Source organism: Hyperolius riggenbachi, chromosome 2 (genome assembly GCF_040937935.1).
Source record: "Hyperolius riggenbachi isolate aHypRig1 chromosome 2, aHypRig1.pri, whole genome shotgun sequence".
In the NCBI taxonomy this organism is placed as follows: Eukaryota; Metazoa; Chordata; class Amphibia; order Anura; family Hyperoliidae; genus Hyperolius; species Hyperolius riggenbachi.
This window is the reverse complement of record NC_090647.1, coordinates 202,052,678-202,066,414: the sequence shown is the minus strand read 5'-3', so window position 1 is coordinate 202,066,414 and position 13,737 is coordinate 202,052,678. Positions and strand designations below refer to the sequence as shown.

The 13,737-nt window shown below is 41.5% G+C and overlaps 1 protein-coding gene across 4 annotated transcripts in view; it reads left to right on the top strand.

Annotated features, from left to right (window-relative positions):
- ERCC5 (ERCC excision repair 5, endonuclease) overlaps positions 1-13,235 on the top strand; it is a 46,805-nt gene extending 33,570 nt beyond the window's left edge. For all 4 annotated transcript variants that reach the window (XM_068268005.1, XM_068268003.1, XM_068268002.1 and 1 more), the window contains exons 13-16: positions 3,145-3,289; positions 5,340-5,542; positions 10,337-10,419; positions 12,513-13,235. In XM_068268005.1, the coding sequence (XP_068124106.1) occupies positions 3,145-3,289; positions 5,340-5,542; positions 10,337-10,419; positions 12,513-13,064 (983 nt within the window). In that variant the 3' untranslated portion in view covers positions 13,065-13,235. The remainder of the gene's footprint in view (positions 1-3,144; positions 3,290-5,339; positions 5,543-10,336; positions 10,420-12,512) is intronic.
- Positions 13,236-13,737: the final 502 nt, after the last annotated feature.

Genomic DNA, 13,737 nt, shown 5'->3' with positions numbered 1-13,737 from the left:
TCTGCTGTTAGGAATAGGTGTCTAGAGAGCAAGGATGCTCATTTATTCCCCTAAAAACTCTCTCCTTCCAACGTAGATTCAACCCGTACCTATGTGATGTTTCAGTGATGGATGTAAGAGAGCAATAATACCTATTAAACCCTTAATGACATCAGTGGATTGATTTGTGTCAATGTCGCACATTTTGGTAGTTTACATGGATTTATTTTTCTTCTCCTAATGTTATTTTCTGCAGATTCCCCAGAATATATGTTTTGTTTATTGCTTTTTATCCTAATGTAGTGCTTGCTTCTATAGATGACAGTAGAGCGACAATGAACAAAGGTGCCTTTGCAGCCTAAAGCCTCGTACAAACATTAGTGTTCTGTCATCGAATCATTTGTATTCCGCATCTGTATTTACTGGCTGGGGCCGAGTATGGTAGAATTTTTCTATTAGGGATTTTCTCCTCTTATTAAGCTATGAATTGTGGATTTTCTATTTGATCTTTTTCCACTGAGGTATATGAACACTGTGTGACAGTACACCATGACTAAATATCTCCCGAACAGTTCAAGTCTGGCAAGAATGCATAATAGTATTCTGGATGCAGTCCTGTGTTAAACATCAATTTAATTTAGGATACATGAATCACACAAGTAGTCTTATCCTGATTTCAGCATTGGCTTTTTACTTTTTCCAGAATCTGAACACACTGCTGTAAAAGGCTGATGTTACTTTGCTTTTTTGCATGCTAAGCATGTGTTTTATGCACAGAGTCCTTAAAGAGAATCTGTATTGTTAAAATCGCACAAAAGTAAACATACCAGTGCGTTAGGAGACATCTCCCACTACCCTCTGACACAATTTCGCCGCTCCTCGCCGCATTAAAAGTGGTTAAAAACAGTTTTAAAAAGTTTGTTTATAAACAAACAAAATGGCCACCAAAACAGGAAGTATATTGATGTACAGTATGTCCACACATAGAAAATACATCCATACATAAGCAGGCTGTATACAGCTTTCCTTTTGAATCTCAAGAGATCATTTGTGTGTTTCTTTCCCCCCTGCAGCTATCTTCCACTGAAGTGTCAGGCTGTTTATTCCTGCAGAGTGCAGACAGCTCTGCCTGTATGTAATTCTTCAGTATGTGAAAGCCCAGCCAGCTCAGAGGAGGATTTATCCAGCTTGTAAAAGATAAGAGAGAAGAGAGAAGCTGCCATAATCTAAACAATACACAGGCAGTGTGCATAGAGGGGCCTGGAAAGGGGAGTTCATAGCAGAACAACAACACTGAAGAACTTGGCAGCCTTCAAGACACAGGCCGACAAGTCTGACAGGGGAAAGATACATTGATTTATTACAGAGACTGTTATAGTAGAAAGTGCTGTAGTAAGCCAGAACACATTAGAATAGCTTTTGGAACTTGTAGGATGATAAAAAACAGGATGCAATTTTTGTTACGGAGTCTCTTTAAAGTAGTTTTTTACTGTAGTGACTGTACTTGCAGGAAACACAGCACAGTTAGCAGTGTCATGTCTCTGCATTACGGTGGCTGCCATAGGCTTAGCTACTGTTTGTCAGCTCGTAAGTCATTTCTGCATAGTTCAAATTACCAGTCACTCTGCTGATCTGAGCTCAGCAGCATTGTTAACAAAGATGAAACAAATGCGCTAGTAATTCCTCCTTACTAAGGAAGTGAAAGAATGAGCGTACCTAAAATAGCACCGCAAGGAATTTACTGATATTCTGTTATCCACGAAGTTAAATATCGATAGTTTTACCAATATTCTTTTACCCACTATAGTAGGATATCTATAGGTTTGCCAATATTCTTTTACCACTATAGTAGAATATCAGTAATTTCACCAATATTCTTTTACCCACTATAGTAGGATATTGGTAATTTTATCTTCTAATTCTTCTACTTAATTCGTATAGTAAAATATATATCTGTTATTTTTACCTATATTTTACTATGCACTCCCCTAACCCTATTGTCACACAGAACCCTCCTTCTTGATGTCTTACACTAAACCACCCCCCTCCCTTGTGGTGCCTAACACTAAGCACCCCCCAGGAGATGCCTAACACTAAAACTCCCTTGGTGGGTGTCTAACCTTAACCCCTTCCACGCCTTACCTTAACTTCCTCAAGACATAACCTTAGGTGTGTGTGTGTCTAACCTTAACCCCCCCCCCCCCCCCCCCAAACACACACACACACACGCCTAACCCTAGGTGGATGCCTAACCTTAACCCATGAAAATCTGACAGTTATATCTACCGGTAGTTTTGGATTAATCTATCTCATGGTAGATTCTTAGATAGTTCACAAAAGCATCTACTTAAAGAGAAACCGTGACCAAGAATGGAACTTCATCCCAATCAGTAGCTGATACTCCCTTTCCCATGAGTAATCTATTCATTTTCACAAACTGATCATCAGGGGGCTCTGTATGGCTGATATTGTGGTGAAACCCCTCTTACAGTGTGATGTCAGGATAATGGTCCTGACAGTTTCCCGTCTGTGAACCTCCTTGCATTGTGGGAAATAACACCTGTTTACAGATGGGTCCAACTGCCAAAAAAGCAAGCAGCATCTCCTTCCACTGACATCACCTGCGAGCAGTAAAAACGTCACCATGTGGTAAATGTCAGAATGTAAATCCGGGAGAGTAAAGATTTTACAATGGGAAAACACTGACTAAATCATTTATACATAATTATTGTAGAAATGAAGCACTTTTTTATTACATTATTGTTACTGGAGTTCCTCTTAAACTGCAGTTGCTCAGTTTAACTGCCAAAATAGTGTGCAAATTCTGATCCCTTTTTGAGACTCAGCAGGGGGTGTGAGCTTCTCAATATTCTCTGCAATATGCTGAGAAAAAAAGTGAAAGTGCTGTATAGATGTGTAAAGAAAAATACATGAAAGTAGACTTGGGCAGTGAAAGGGCACTTGAAGCCAAATGGTTTCTGTTTGTGGAAAAAAAATCTATAAATAGGATTTATTATTCTTCACTTATAAAATATGAAGTACTGTAAACTACTAGATGCTATTTCTAATAATGTTTCAAATATGATATATCTGTTTTCTGTTTGTCATTTTAGATGATATTACTGCTTACATTAACCTTTTTTTTAAATTGCTGTTTATTTACAGGACTAGATCGACATAAACTAATTAATCTAGCTTATTTGATGGGCAGTGATTACACAGAAGGAATACCTTCTGTTGGCTATGTGTCTGCCATGGAGGTATTGAATGAATTTCCTGGACACGGCTTGGAATCTCTGCTGAAGTTTAAGTAAATTTTATATTTTTATTTTGATTGTTGATGTTTCTCTTTAAGTAATAATAATACATTTTTCTTGTGCCTTTCTTCAAGGTGATAGTAATAAATATAAGAATTTCATCCTTATGCAGCTGATTCAGTTAGCTTATTCCCTTGTGGGCAATACACAGTGAGTTTACCAGCCTATGAAATATCCTTCTGCACACTTTTCCTGGTATGACTGCTCAGAAATATTTAAAGTGAACCTCAGATTCCATACTTACCTGGGGCTTCCTTAAGCCCCCTTGAGGCCTCTCCGTTCCTTTACCGTCTCCCTGGGTGGCTCCTGTTCCCCGCTGGAAGACTTGTTAGCCTGGTTGAATCGTGCTTCGTTGTGCATGCTCTGCCCAGAGGCATGTGTGCCCCCACCATGCTCTTGTGGCCGGGAGTGCCCAGACGCATTACGCTCCCAGCAGTGGGGGCGCGCGGATGAGTCGCGCATGCGTGATGAAGTGTAATTATGCCGGGTTATCAGGCCATCCAATGGGATACAGGAGCCACCCAGGGAGATGGTGAGGGACTGAGCGGCCTCAAGGTGGTTTAAGGAAGCCCCAGGTAAGTATGGTACCTGAGACGGTTTTTGTCTCAGGTACACTTTAGAGAACTTTAAACAGAATCTCTGAATATCACAAATTGTAATATATCAGCTGTAGGTTTAAAAAAAAATGTATTTAAAGTGTACCAGAAATGAGAAACGTCTCTAGTACAATACTTACCCGGGTCTTCCTTAAGGCTGCTCGTCCCTCACCATCTCCCTGGGTGACTCCTGTCACCAGCAATTATCCCCGAAACAGACAAACAAATGTTCCACTGCGATCAATCCAATGGACAAAAGTATTGGGGCCTTTGCTCCCAGACTCTGCTGCTCCTTAAACTTGTGGGAATACAAGTGGATGTCTGAAAAAGTAGGAAAGCAACAGGAGCGCTCTCTGGTGCATTAACCTCTTTAATAGAATCGTAAAAGTTAAAATTACACTTACAAGATTAAAACACTTTCAGGCATATCACATATGTCAAGGACTACCTCGATCCACCATCTGACTGATGCTATCACCTCACGTTGCTAACCCGCTGTGGCCAGTAGCGGGGATAGATACTCCGACGAAGGCGCAGGCCGCCGAAACGCGTAATGACGTAACTGGCGCAGACATCGAGACACCACCCACCCCCTGACTGACACCGCCGGAGCACGGAGTATGTATCCCCGCTACTGGCTTGTAATTTTAACTTTTACGATTCTATTAAAGTAGAGGTTAATGCACCAGAGAGCGCTCCTGTTGCTTTTCTACTTTTTCAATTACCCACGAAAGCCTGGCCAAGTAATGCTCCATCGCGCATACGTGGCCCGGCCAGGCGCGCTCCCTCGCCACACTCTCCTCTAGGAGCGGCCTGCGCAGAAGTACTGCACGTGTGACGGGAGCGCTGCGCATGTGCAACGGAGCGCGACTCGGCCAGGCTTTCGGGGACAGTTGCAGACAGTGAGGGACAATCCCCAGGTAAGTATGAAACCGGAGACACTACTCGTCTCAGGTTCACTTTAAAGGATATTGGCATATGGGCTGTTTTCCACATACAAAAAAAAACTTATTTCCACTACTGCGATTCAGTCTTGATATCAGTTGGATGTATGCCGCAATTGCAGTTTGTGATTTCTAAGAGAGAAAAAAAAAGCCAGGAAAATAATTTCAATTGTGGAAAAATCTCATAGCAGCGCAATTGCTATGTGATTTTCCTGCGCTCCTATACTTTTTATAGGCGGCCAGTCGTATGAAAAATACACCAAACGAAAAATCGCATAGCAAATGAAGCGCACTAATGGAAACATCCCTGTTTGGTTTCCATCAGTTTAAAGTGTACCTAGTGTTTTGCAATGCGATTGTGTGGAAAACAGCCCTATTGGAAGACATGGCACTGTAGAGGCAGCAGCTGCTTACCGATTGCTCGGATTACAGGAGATAGTCATTTGCCAGGGTGTCTTTGAGTATGCGAGGATGGCTTTAACTTATTTTTTCTTTTTCTTTAGAGAATGGTGGACAGAAGCTCAAGCAAATAAGAAAATGAGGCCAAATCCAAATGATACCAAAGTGAAGAAGAAACTCCGGGATCTGGAGCTACACCCTGGCTTTCCTAACAAGGCTGTAGCTGATGCATATCTGAAACCAGTGGTAGATGACTCACAAGGAGCGTTTTCCTGGGGCAGGCCAGACTTGGAGCAAATAAGAAAATATCCTTTACTGTATTGCTCCGCTATATATTGCCATAAGGACAAGTATCATTTTCATGTGACACTTTACATCTGTGTAACTTTAACACTAAAATTCCAGTAGATATTTATTTATTTTTTTGTTATAACTTGCAAAAATTACACTTTAAAACGATCCTGAGCCGAAGCTCGGGATTAAAATCAGATACTCACCTTAACCTCTTGAGGACCACAGGCTTAAACCCCCCTAAAGACCAGGCCATTTTTCACAAATTGGGCCACTGCAGCTTTAAGGGCTCGCTGCAGGGCTGCACAACTCAGCACACAGATGATCCCCCCCCCCTTTTCTACCCACCAACAGAGCTCTCTGTTGGTGGGGTCTGATCGCTCCCCAATGTTTTTTTGTTTTTTTTTGTTTTTTTTTGCAAATACTATTCTTTTTTTATTATTATTATAAAAAATCTTATTTATTTTTCCCACCCTCCTTCCCCCCCATCAGCCAATTACAGCGATCGGCTGTGATAGGCTTCAGCGTATCACAGCGGATCGCTCCTGTGTCCCCCAGGGGGACAGCTGTGTTACACAGCTGTCCCCAGTACAGCGCTGCCTTAGAGCGCAGTGCTGTACTGTGTTAATAGACGGCGGTTTAGCTGTCTAACAGTCTCCAAGCGGCTATCACTACGGGGAGACTGAAGGCGGAGCGGAGCATGAATCGGCGCGCGCAATCTCCTGCAAACCACGCCCCAAGGGCTTTATGCCGATCGGCGTTAGGCGGTCCTGGGGCTGTCGCTGCGTGCATCGGCATGACGCGGTCGCCTAGTGGTTAAGAGAGGGAAGCCTCAGGAACCTATTGAGGCTTCCCTTGCTACTTAGATGTCCCCCGTCACTGAGCTCCTCTCCAGATCGAGGCTGCACTACTTCCTGTCTTGCAGTGTGGCAGCGCAATAGACACGCAAACATAGCCACGCATGAGCAGTAGCACCATGCCCTTGGCTCCAGCTTACTGTGCAAGCGCACTCATGCGGCCACAATACAGGGAGAACAGCTGCATGGCACTGAGGTGATTAGCAACAATGCATTGTCGCTAGTCTTTGGGGGTATGCGCTCAGCGACGGGGACATTAGAATACAGAGGGAAGCCTCAATAGGAACCTGAGGCTTCCCTTTCTTTAGGTAAGTATCTAATTTTGTACCCAAGCTTTGGCTCTGGTCCACTTGTGTCACACTGGCACATCTGACAGAGATACTTCTGCCACGAGCAGCCAGTTGGAAATGGGCGAAACGGGCATGATGCATCTGTACAGCTAACAGTTGGTTTGTCATCATGAGTCTTGACAAGATCTGGGAGAAACTAAAATTACTCATAAAATGGGTAATTTTTTTACTTTGCTCACACCATTATTATCATCGTATACCTACAACAAACTCTTCTAACCACTTCAGCCTTCAGTCGTTTTCACTTTATGCATCCGAGCAATTTTCACATCCCATTCATTAGCCTATAACTTTATCACTACTTATCACAATGAACTGATCTATATCTTGTTTTTTCCGCCACCAATTAGGCTTTCTTTGGGTGGTGCATTTTGCTAAGAGCCACTTTACTGTAAATGCATTTTAACAGGAAGAATAAGAAAAAAAAACTGAAAAAAAATCATTATTTCTCAGTTTTCAGCCATTAAAGTTTTAAAATAATTCATGCCTCCATAATTAAAACTCACGTATTGTATTTGCCCATTTGTCCCAGTTATTACACCGTTTAAATTATGTCCCTATCACAATGTATGGCGACAATATTTTATTTGGAAATAAAGGTGCATTTTTTCCGTTTTGCATCCATCACTATTTACAAGTTTAAAATTAAAAAAAAAAAAATAGAAATATTTCATCTTTACACTGATATTTAAAGTTTAGACCCTTAGGTAAATATTTACATGTTGTTGTTTTTTTTATTGTAATGTTTTTTGTTTTTTTATATTAAACATTTTATTTGGGTATTTTTGGGAGGGTGGGATGTAAACAGTATTTTTTTTATGTCAAGATGTGTTTTTTTGTTTTTTGTTTTTTTTTTACATTTAGTTGTAGTCTCACTTTTTGGCCACAAGATGGCAGCCATGAGTTTGTCTACATGACATCACTCTAAGCGTAACATATACGCTTAGAGGGACGCACGGGGACGCAAGAGCCAGAAAAAGCGAAGCTTCTGAGAGAAGTTGTCGCTTTTTCTGCAGGGGAGAGGAATCAAGCTGCTGCTACGTCCAGAAGGCTGAAATGGTTTTTAATGGATATAGTTCGAATGGACAGCCAACAGTCTTTAGTGTTTTGGAGCTTTGTTATAAGCCAACTGAATATATAATAACCTTCCTTTAGATTGGCTCACATCATTTGGCCTGATTCATATTAGGAAGGGAGCGTGTGCTAATTTATGCGTAAAAAAATGGTTTGTCATAAATGTGTATTAAAGTTTAATGCAAAAAAAAAAACCATATCAGGACTAGTGCTACAACCCTTCTCTGTACTGTAATGTGGTGCATAGCTCTCACCAATTCACCTGGGCTAAACAGTGCTTGTGCGTGTGCATGTGTGCTGAGCTTGTGACCAATAACCTTGCTGTGATAAAAAAAAAATTCGCACTAGGGCGAAAAATTGTAAAATTTAAAATATGTGTGAACATAGACAAATAAGAAGTACGTTTTTTTCCAGAGTTTTTTTCAGAGTAAAATGAGCCATAAATTAATTTTCTCCCATGTTGCTATCACTTACAGTAAGTAGTAGAAATCTGACATTACCGACAGGTTTTGGACTAGTCCATCTCTTCATGGGGGGGATTCTCAAGGATTTATTTATTTTCAAAAGCACTTAGTGAATGGCAGTTGCTCTGTCCAACTGCCAAAAAAACTGTGTAGCGAGCAGGGAAGCTGGGCAGCATCGTTTTAAATTCTTTTTAGGGAATAGCTGTATAAAGAATAAAAGCCTTGCTGAGAATCCCACATGAGGAGATGGACTAGCCCAAAACCTGTGGTAATGTCAGATTTTTACTACCTGATAGCAACATAGGAGAAAAGTCATTTATGGCTCATTTTACTCTGAAAAGAACGTATTTCTTATTTGTCTATGTTTGCACATATTTTACATTTTACAATTTTTCGCCATAGTGCCCTTTTACCTAAACTTTTATAGGGATTTAAATAATTGTTTTTTTTAACCACTTCACCACTGAGGGGTTTTACCCCCTGAGCACCAGAGCAATTTTCACCTTTCAGCGCTCCTTCCATTCATTCGTCTATAACTTTATCATTACTTATCGCAATGAAATGAACTATATCTTGTTTTTTCCGCCACCAATTAGGCTTTCTTTAGGTGGGACATTATGCCAAGAATTATTTTTTTCTAAATGTGTTTTAATGGGAAAATAGGAAAAATGTGGGGAAAAAAATAATTATTTTTTTAGTTTTTGCCCATTATAGTTTTTAAATAATGCATGCTACTGTAATTAAAACCCATGAAATTTATTTGCCCTTTTGTCCCGGTTATAAAACCATTTAAATTATGTCCCTATCACAATGTTTGGCGCCAATATTTTATTTGGAAATAAAGGTGCATTTTTTTCAGTTTTGCGTCCATCCCTAATTATAAGCCCATAGTTTATAAAGTAACAGTGTTATACCCTCTTGACATAAATATTTAAAAAGTTCAGTCCCTAAGGTAACTATTTATGTATTTTTTTAATTGTAAATTTTTTAATTTTTTTTTAATTACAAAAAAAATCATTTATTTGTATGTGAAAAATGTGTAGGGTGTAGTTTACTATTTGGCCACAAGATGGCCACAGTAACTTTTTGTTTTAATTCAAGCAGTATAAGGAGGCTGGACACGTGAGTTTTTTCTCACAATGATCGCGCTGCCCATAGGAGAGCAGCGGATCATTGTGGGGCTTAGATCAACGAACGGAATGGATTTTCCCGTTCATTGATCTCCGGGCGAGCGAGCGGCGGTGTGTTTACTAGCGGCGGGCGGCGTGTTTACGAGCGGGAGCGCCGACAGCGTCGGGAACGCGGAAAGTACGGATTTCTCCGTCCCTGGGGGTTAAAGGATGGAAAAAGGGACGGAGAAATTGGTACGGGCGGGGGTAAAGTGGTTAATATAATGATAGAAAAATATCAATACATTAAAAAACAGACAATCCCCCCACCCCACCCCCCCACTCACTTTTCTTGTATTTGCCATAATGGTTGAGCGATAGTTGGACAGTCGTCTTCTTGTCTGATTTATCTTAAAAAGTAGATAACTTTGAGGCCAGTTTCAAATTTTCGTGATGCGGCTCCTGCTTCACACCGCAAAAAATGTCACTCATATGACCCTGTGGCAGAGTGCGCGGACAGGGTCATATGCATAGCCCCCCAAGTAACGTACTTCCTGCTGGGCAGGAGTAATGTCATTGGGATTCCCGTTGGTCCGCACATGCTCGCCGTATTGCACCACACTCTGTCATTTACACTACGTGCATTGCCCATAGACTTGTATTACCCCAAGCTCCATGCATTAAGTGTGGTGTTTGCAGTAACACACTGCAGCTCTTACGTTGGATTAGATACTTCTAGCTTTTCTCAATGGACTGCAACAAGTGTGAAAGTCTCCATAGACTTCCATTGCTTTTGTGTCCCCTTGTGGAAAAATAAAGTAACGCAACGCAGGTTCCACCTGCAAGTGTAAATGGGGCCTGAAGCATATGTATTACATAATATAGCAATCATCATGAAACTGATGAACTGAATCTTTACAATCAAAATGGTGATGATTTCTTAACATCAGATACATTCTGTGAAAGCCGCTTCGGTTGGTATCGGTCAAAGACGGATGACGTGCTCTTGCCAGTATTGAAACAATTAAATACACAACAGGTAATCCTTCACAGTTTTGTCTTGCATCTTGCTCTGGTGCCAGAGATTTGATTTGAGAATTACTTAATTAAAGGAATACCGAGCCAAGCTGAAAAAGTATTCTTTTATTTACCTGAGGCTTCTTCCAGCCCCCTGTAATCGCTGACCTCCTCCTGGCAGCCTGTCTGGCAGCTTTCTGACAGCAGCATGTTCTGAGGCTTTGAAAATGCAAACAGTTGGAATTAGTACACAGTTGGAATTACACTTGGAAATTGGGTTGCCCCCATGGCATTTTGTCTGAATTTTTTTATTGGAAATGATGGGTATGATTCAGTACGCTCCATGTTATGTTCTATAAATACAGTATCTAAAACAAATGGCAGCAAATGTGTAGACTTATACCCTGTACCCTCTGCTAGATGGATCAGGGAACACTCAGTGACGCAGCCCGACAAACGAGCATTCCCCGATCGAACTTTCGACCCACGGGAACACGCGAAGGCACACGACGGGCGCAAACAAGAGTTGAAACGATTGCAGCACTTTGTGCGAGATTAGTCAGGGATCTTAATGATCCGATACGCTGTGATGGTGGTTATCACCCTGCATCACAAAGCGTTGTTCGCTCAGTCGTGCACACATACCCACATCGCGAGATTGTGAAAACGATCACACATAACTCAAAAAATTACCTGTTGCAGGAAAAAACATTCATAAAATTGTGCCATTGGTACGTAGCTTTAGGAAGACTACAGATTTCACTGATGCCATCTCCCATAGGCATACACATATTTATTCTGGGATTTAAAGGAAATCTGTATTTTGAGGGAAACAGAAGCTGATATCTTCGATGCCTTTTAAAAAATCCTACCTAGCTGCCTGGCTGCTGATTTTCAACCTGTAGCACTGACAGCCCGTATCCACTTGTTGCCGCACGCATCAGTGAGACTCGCGGCGGCACTTCCGGGTGTGCGGGATCACAGGCGAATCCCAGAAGCCATGCCATGCACGGCTATGGGATTCACAGCCTCCCACGCGAAATCTGTGGCCAGTGTCGGCCGAATCGCTAGGATAAGCGATTCGCCGGCGGCGCTATAGTTTCCTATGTCAGAGTTTCCCTGTGCGATTTGCCTGCGGGGAAACTCTGCGGATTCAGAGCGGTTTCCGCTGACCTAGAACAAGTATGCAGATCAGGTGCTCTGGCTTCACTAACTTGTTCCTGTTGTGTGACTCAACCCTCTGGAGATAAAATAAAAGCATGCACTGATACCTTTTTTCTTTGAAAGTAGAGTAAATATGGCAGCCTTTATACCCTGCTCATTATAGATTTCTGTTAAAGCTAATGGGAATCCGATTTTTTCCTTTTTTAAATAAAAACATGTATTTGTTGCAAATTAAAAACATAGTGCCTTACTGGTATTACTGGTAATTCTGCCGCATAATCGTTTCCCCCGCTTTCCAAGATGGCTACTGACCTTTACTTTATCCTCCGGGTCAGCAGCCTTTTCCTGTATGCCTAACAGCGCTTGTAGCTGCGCAAGATTTGGCTCTGCGAGAGGACAGTAGTGTGCAGCGCGGCCATGTGCACGTACTGTAGAGCGCGAGTGTGCACGTGTCACAGCAGAGTGTAGAGAACGGAACGGCCGTCTCCTAAGATGCTGAGTGAGCAGGAAGACGTGATGTGAGGACGTGCGCACTCTGTGAGGGAGACCACAGAGCTGCGCTATCAAGTGAACGTGGACAGGAGGGGCGGGGAAGGGGGTGGAGAACGTCAGACATGACAGAGCCGGGGAAAGAAGCTCTGCCTCCTCCAAACCACGAGTTTTTCGACTGAAACAGTCAAAGTGAATAAAAGCGTATTTCTGCTCAATTAGGCAGCAAGAGGGGGGTAAGTGGTCACAATAACAGAGAAAAATAAAAAGCTGAAATGTCCTCTATTCAAATGAAGTTTTAAAAACCGGTTCCCATTCACTTTAAGTCTGTAATATCATTTAAAACAAATGGTGCAAATTGATGTGCTGGCCCTTTGAAATAAAGAGCCCCTATACACAAGCTTACATAGGGCATTTTTAAGGTGTATTAATGCATTCATGTTAAAATCTGTTTATTGTCAGAGCCAGCCCCGGATAGATTCTTTCTTCCACGTAGAGCAGCAAGAGACTCATGTTCTGAAGAGTCAGCGGCTGCGTAGAGCTGTAACTTGCATGAAGAGAAAGGAAAAAGACAGTAATGCTGCAGAGGTAGAAGAAGCCACTACGCTGATGGAGCAAGAAAATTCCCATGGAGACCACAAAGGAAGTAAAGCTAACAGAAATAGTAAGAAATCCCAGCGTGGGAAGAAGAAAAATAAGGCTGAAACAGTCAGTTCTGCAGCAGTATATGTGGAAGGAGGGTTTATTAGCCCTGCAAATAAAACATTTGCTTCTCCTGAAAAAAAAACACCTATTGACTCTGATGGTGACCGCAAAGACACAAACACTGGTGCAGGAAAGCAGAAGGGACCAAATACAAGCAGAGATGGCAGTGCCAACGTCCCGGTAACGGCAGGAAAAGTAGAAACCAGCAGTTCAAGCGAGGATGAGGAAATGTTTGTGCAGGTTTCTGCCAAGCCCGTGTTTCAGGGCAACAAGAGAAAGCCAAGGTCCTCCAGAGGAAGAAGGAGATAAGCTTGGGAATATGTCAGAACTGTCATAGAGCATATGCTGCACATGAACTTTCTGTGTCTCATTTATGTAGAAATGAAATTTAGCATTGGTTATGAATGTTGGAATTATAACCTATATCTAAGCAATTTAGTCAGCTGAATAAAACCATACATCTTTATACTGAACTATGAACACTGTCACACTGACAATATTACAGACTTACTGCCATGTGTATTTTTTCATGATAAAAAAGTAATTTGGAAATATCTTCGTTTTTGCCTTTGTGTAACCTTTTAGCAGCCAATTGATTTAGAGGCTTGCGAGTTCTAGAGACCAATTTATGTTAGCATATTTTTTTATTTGTTACATTTTCTTGTTTCTAATTAGTACTGCTGTAATATATATTTATGGTCACTTGTTACTAGGGGGCAGTGTGAGACAATAGCAGAGGAATTCTGCTTTCAGTTTCTCTATATTTCTCCTAGGCATTCAAAGAATTTACAGCACAATGAGTTCTGCCGATTGAGGTCAAAAGTAGTGCAATTATCTCAAACAAGATAATGCTATTGGCACTGCTAATGGGTTGAAATGCTGTGGTAAAGGAGTGGTAAATAGAAAATAAAACAATAAGTTCTGTTTATTTTATTTTTTATTCCATATCTCCCTTTCCAAATGCAGACATTACCTGTGTAGC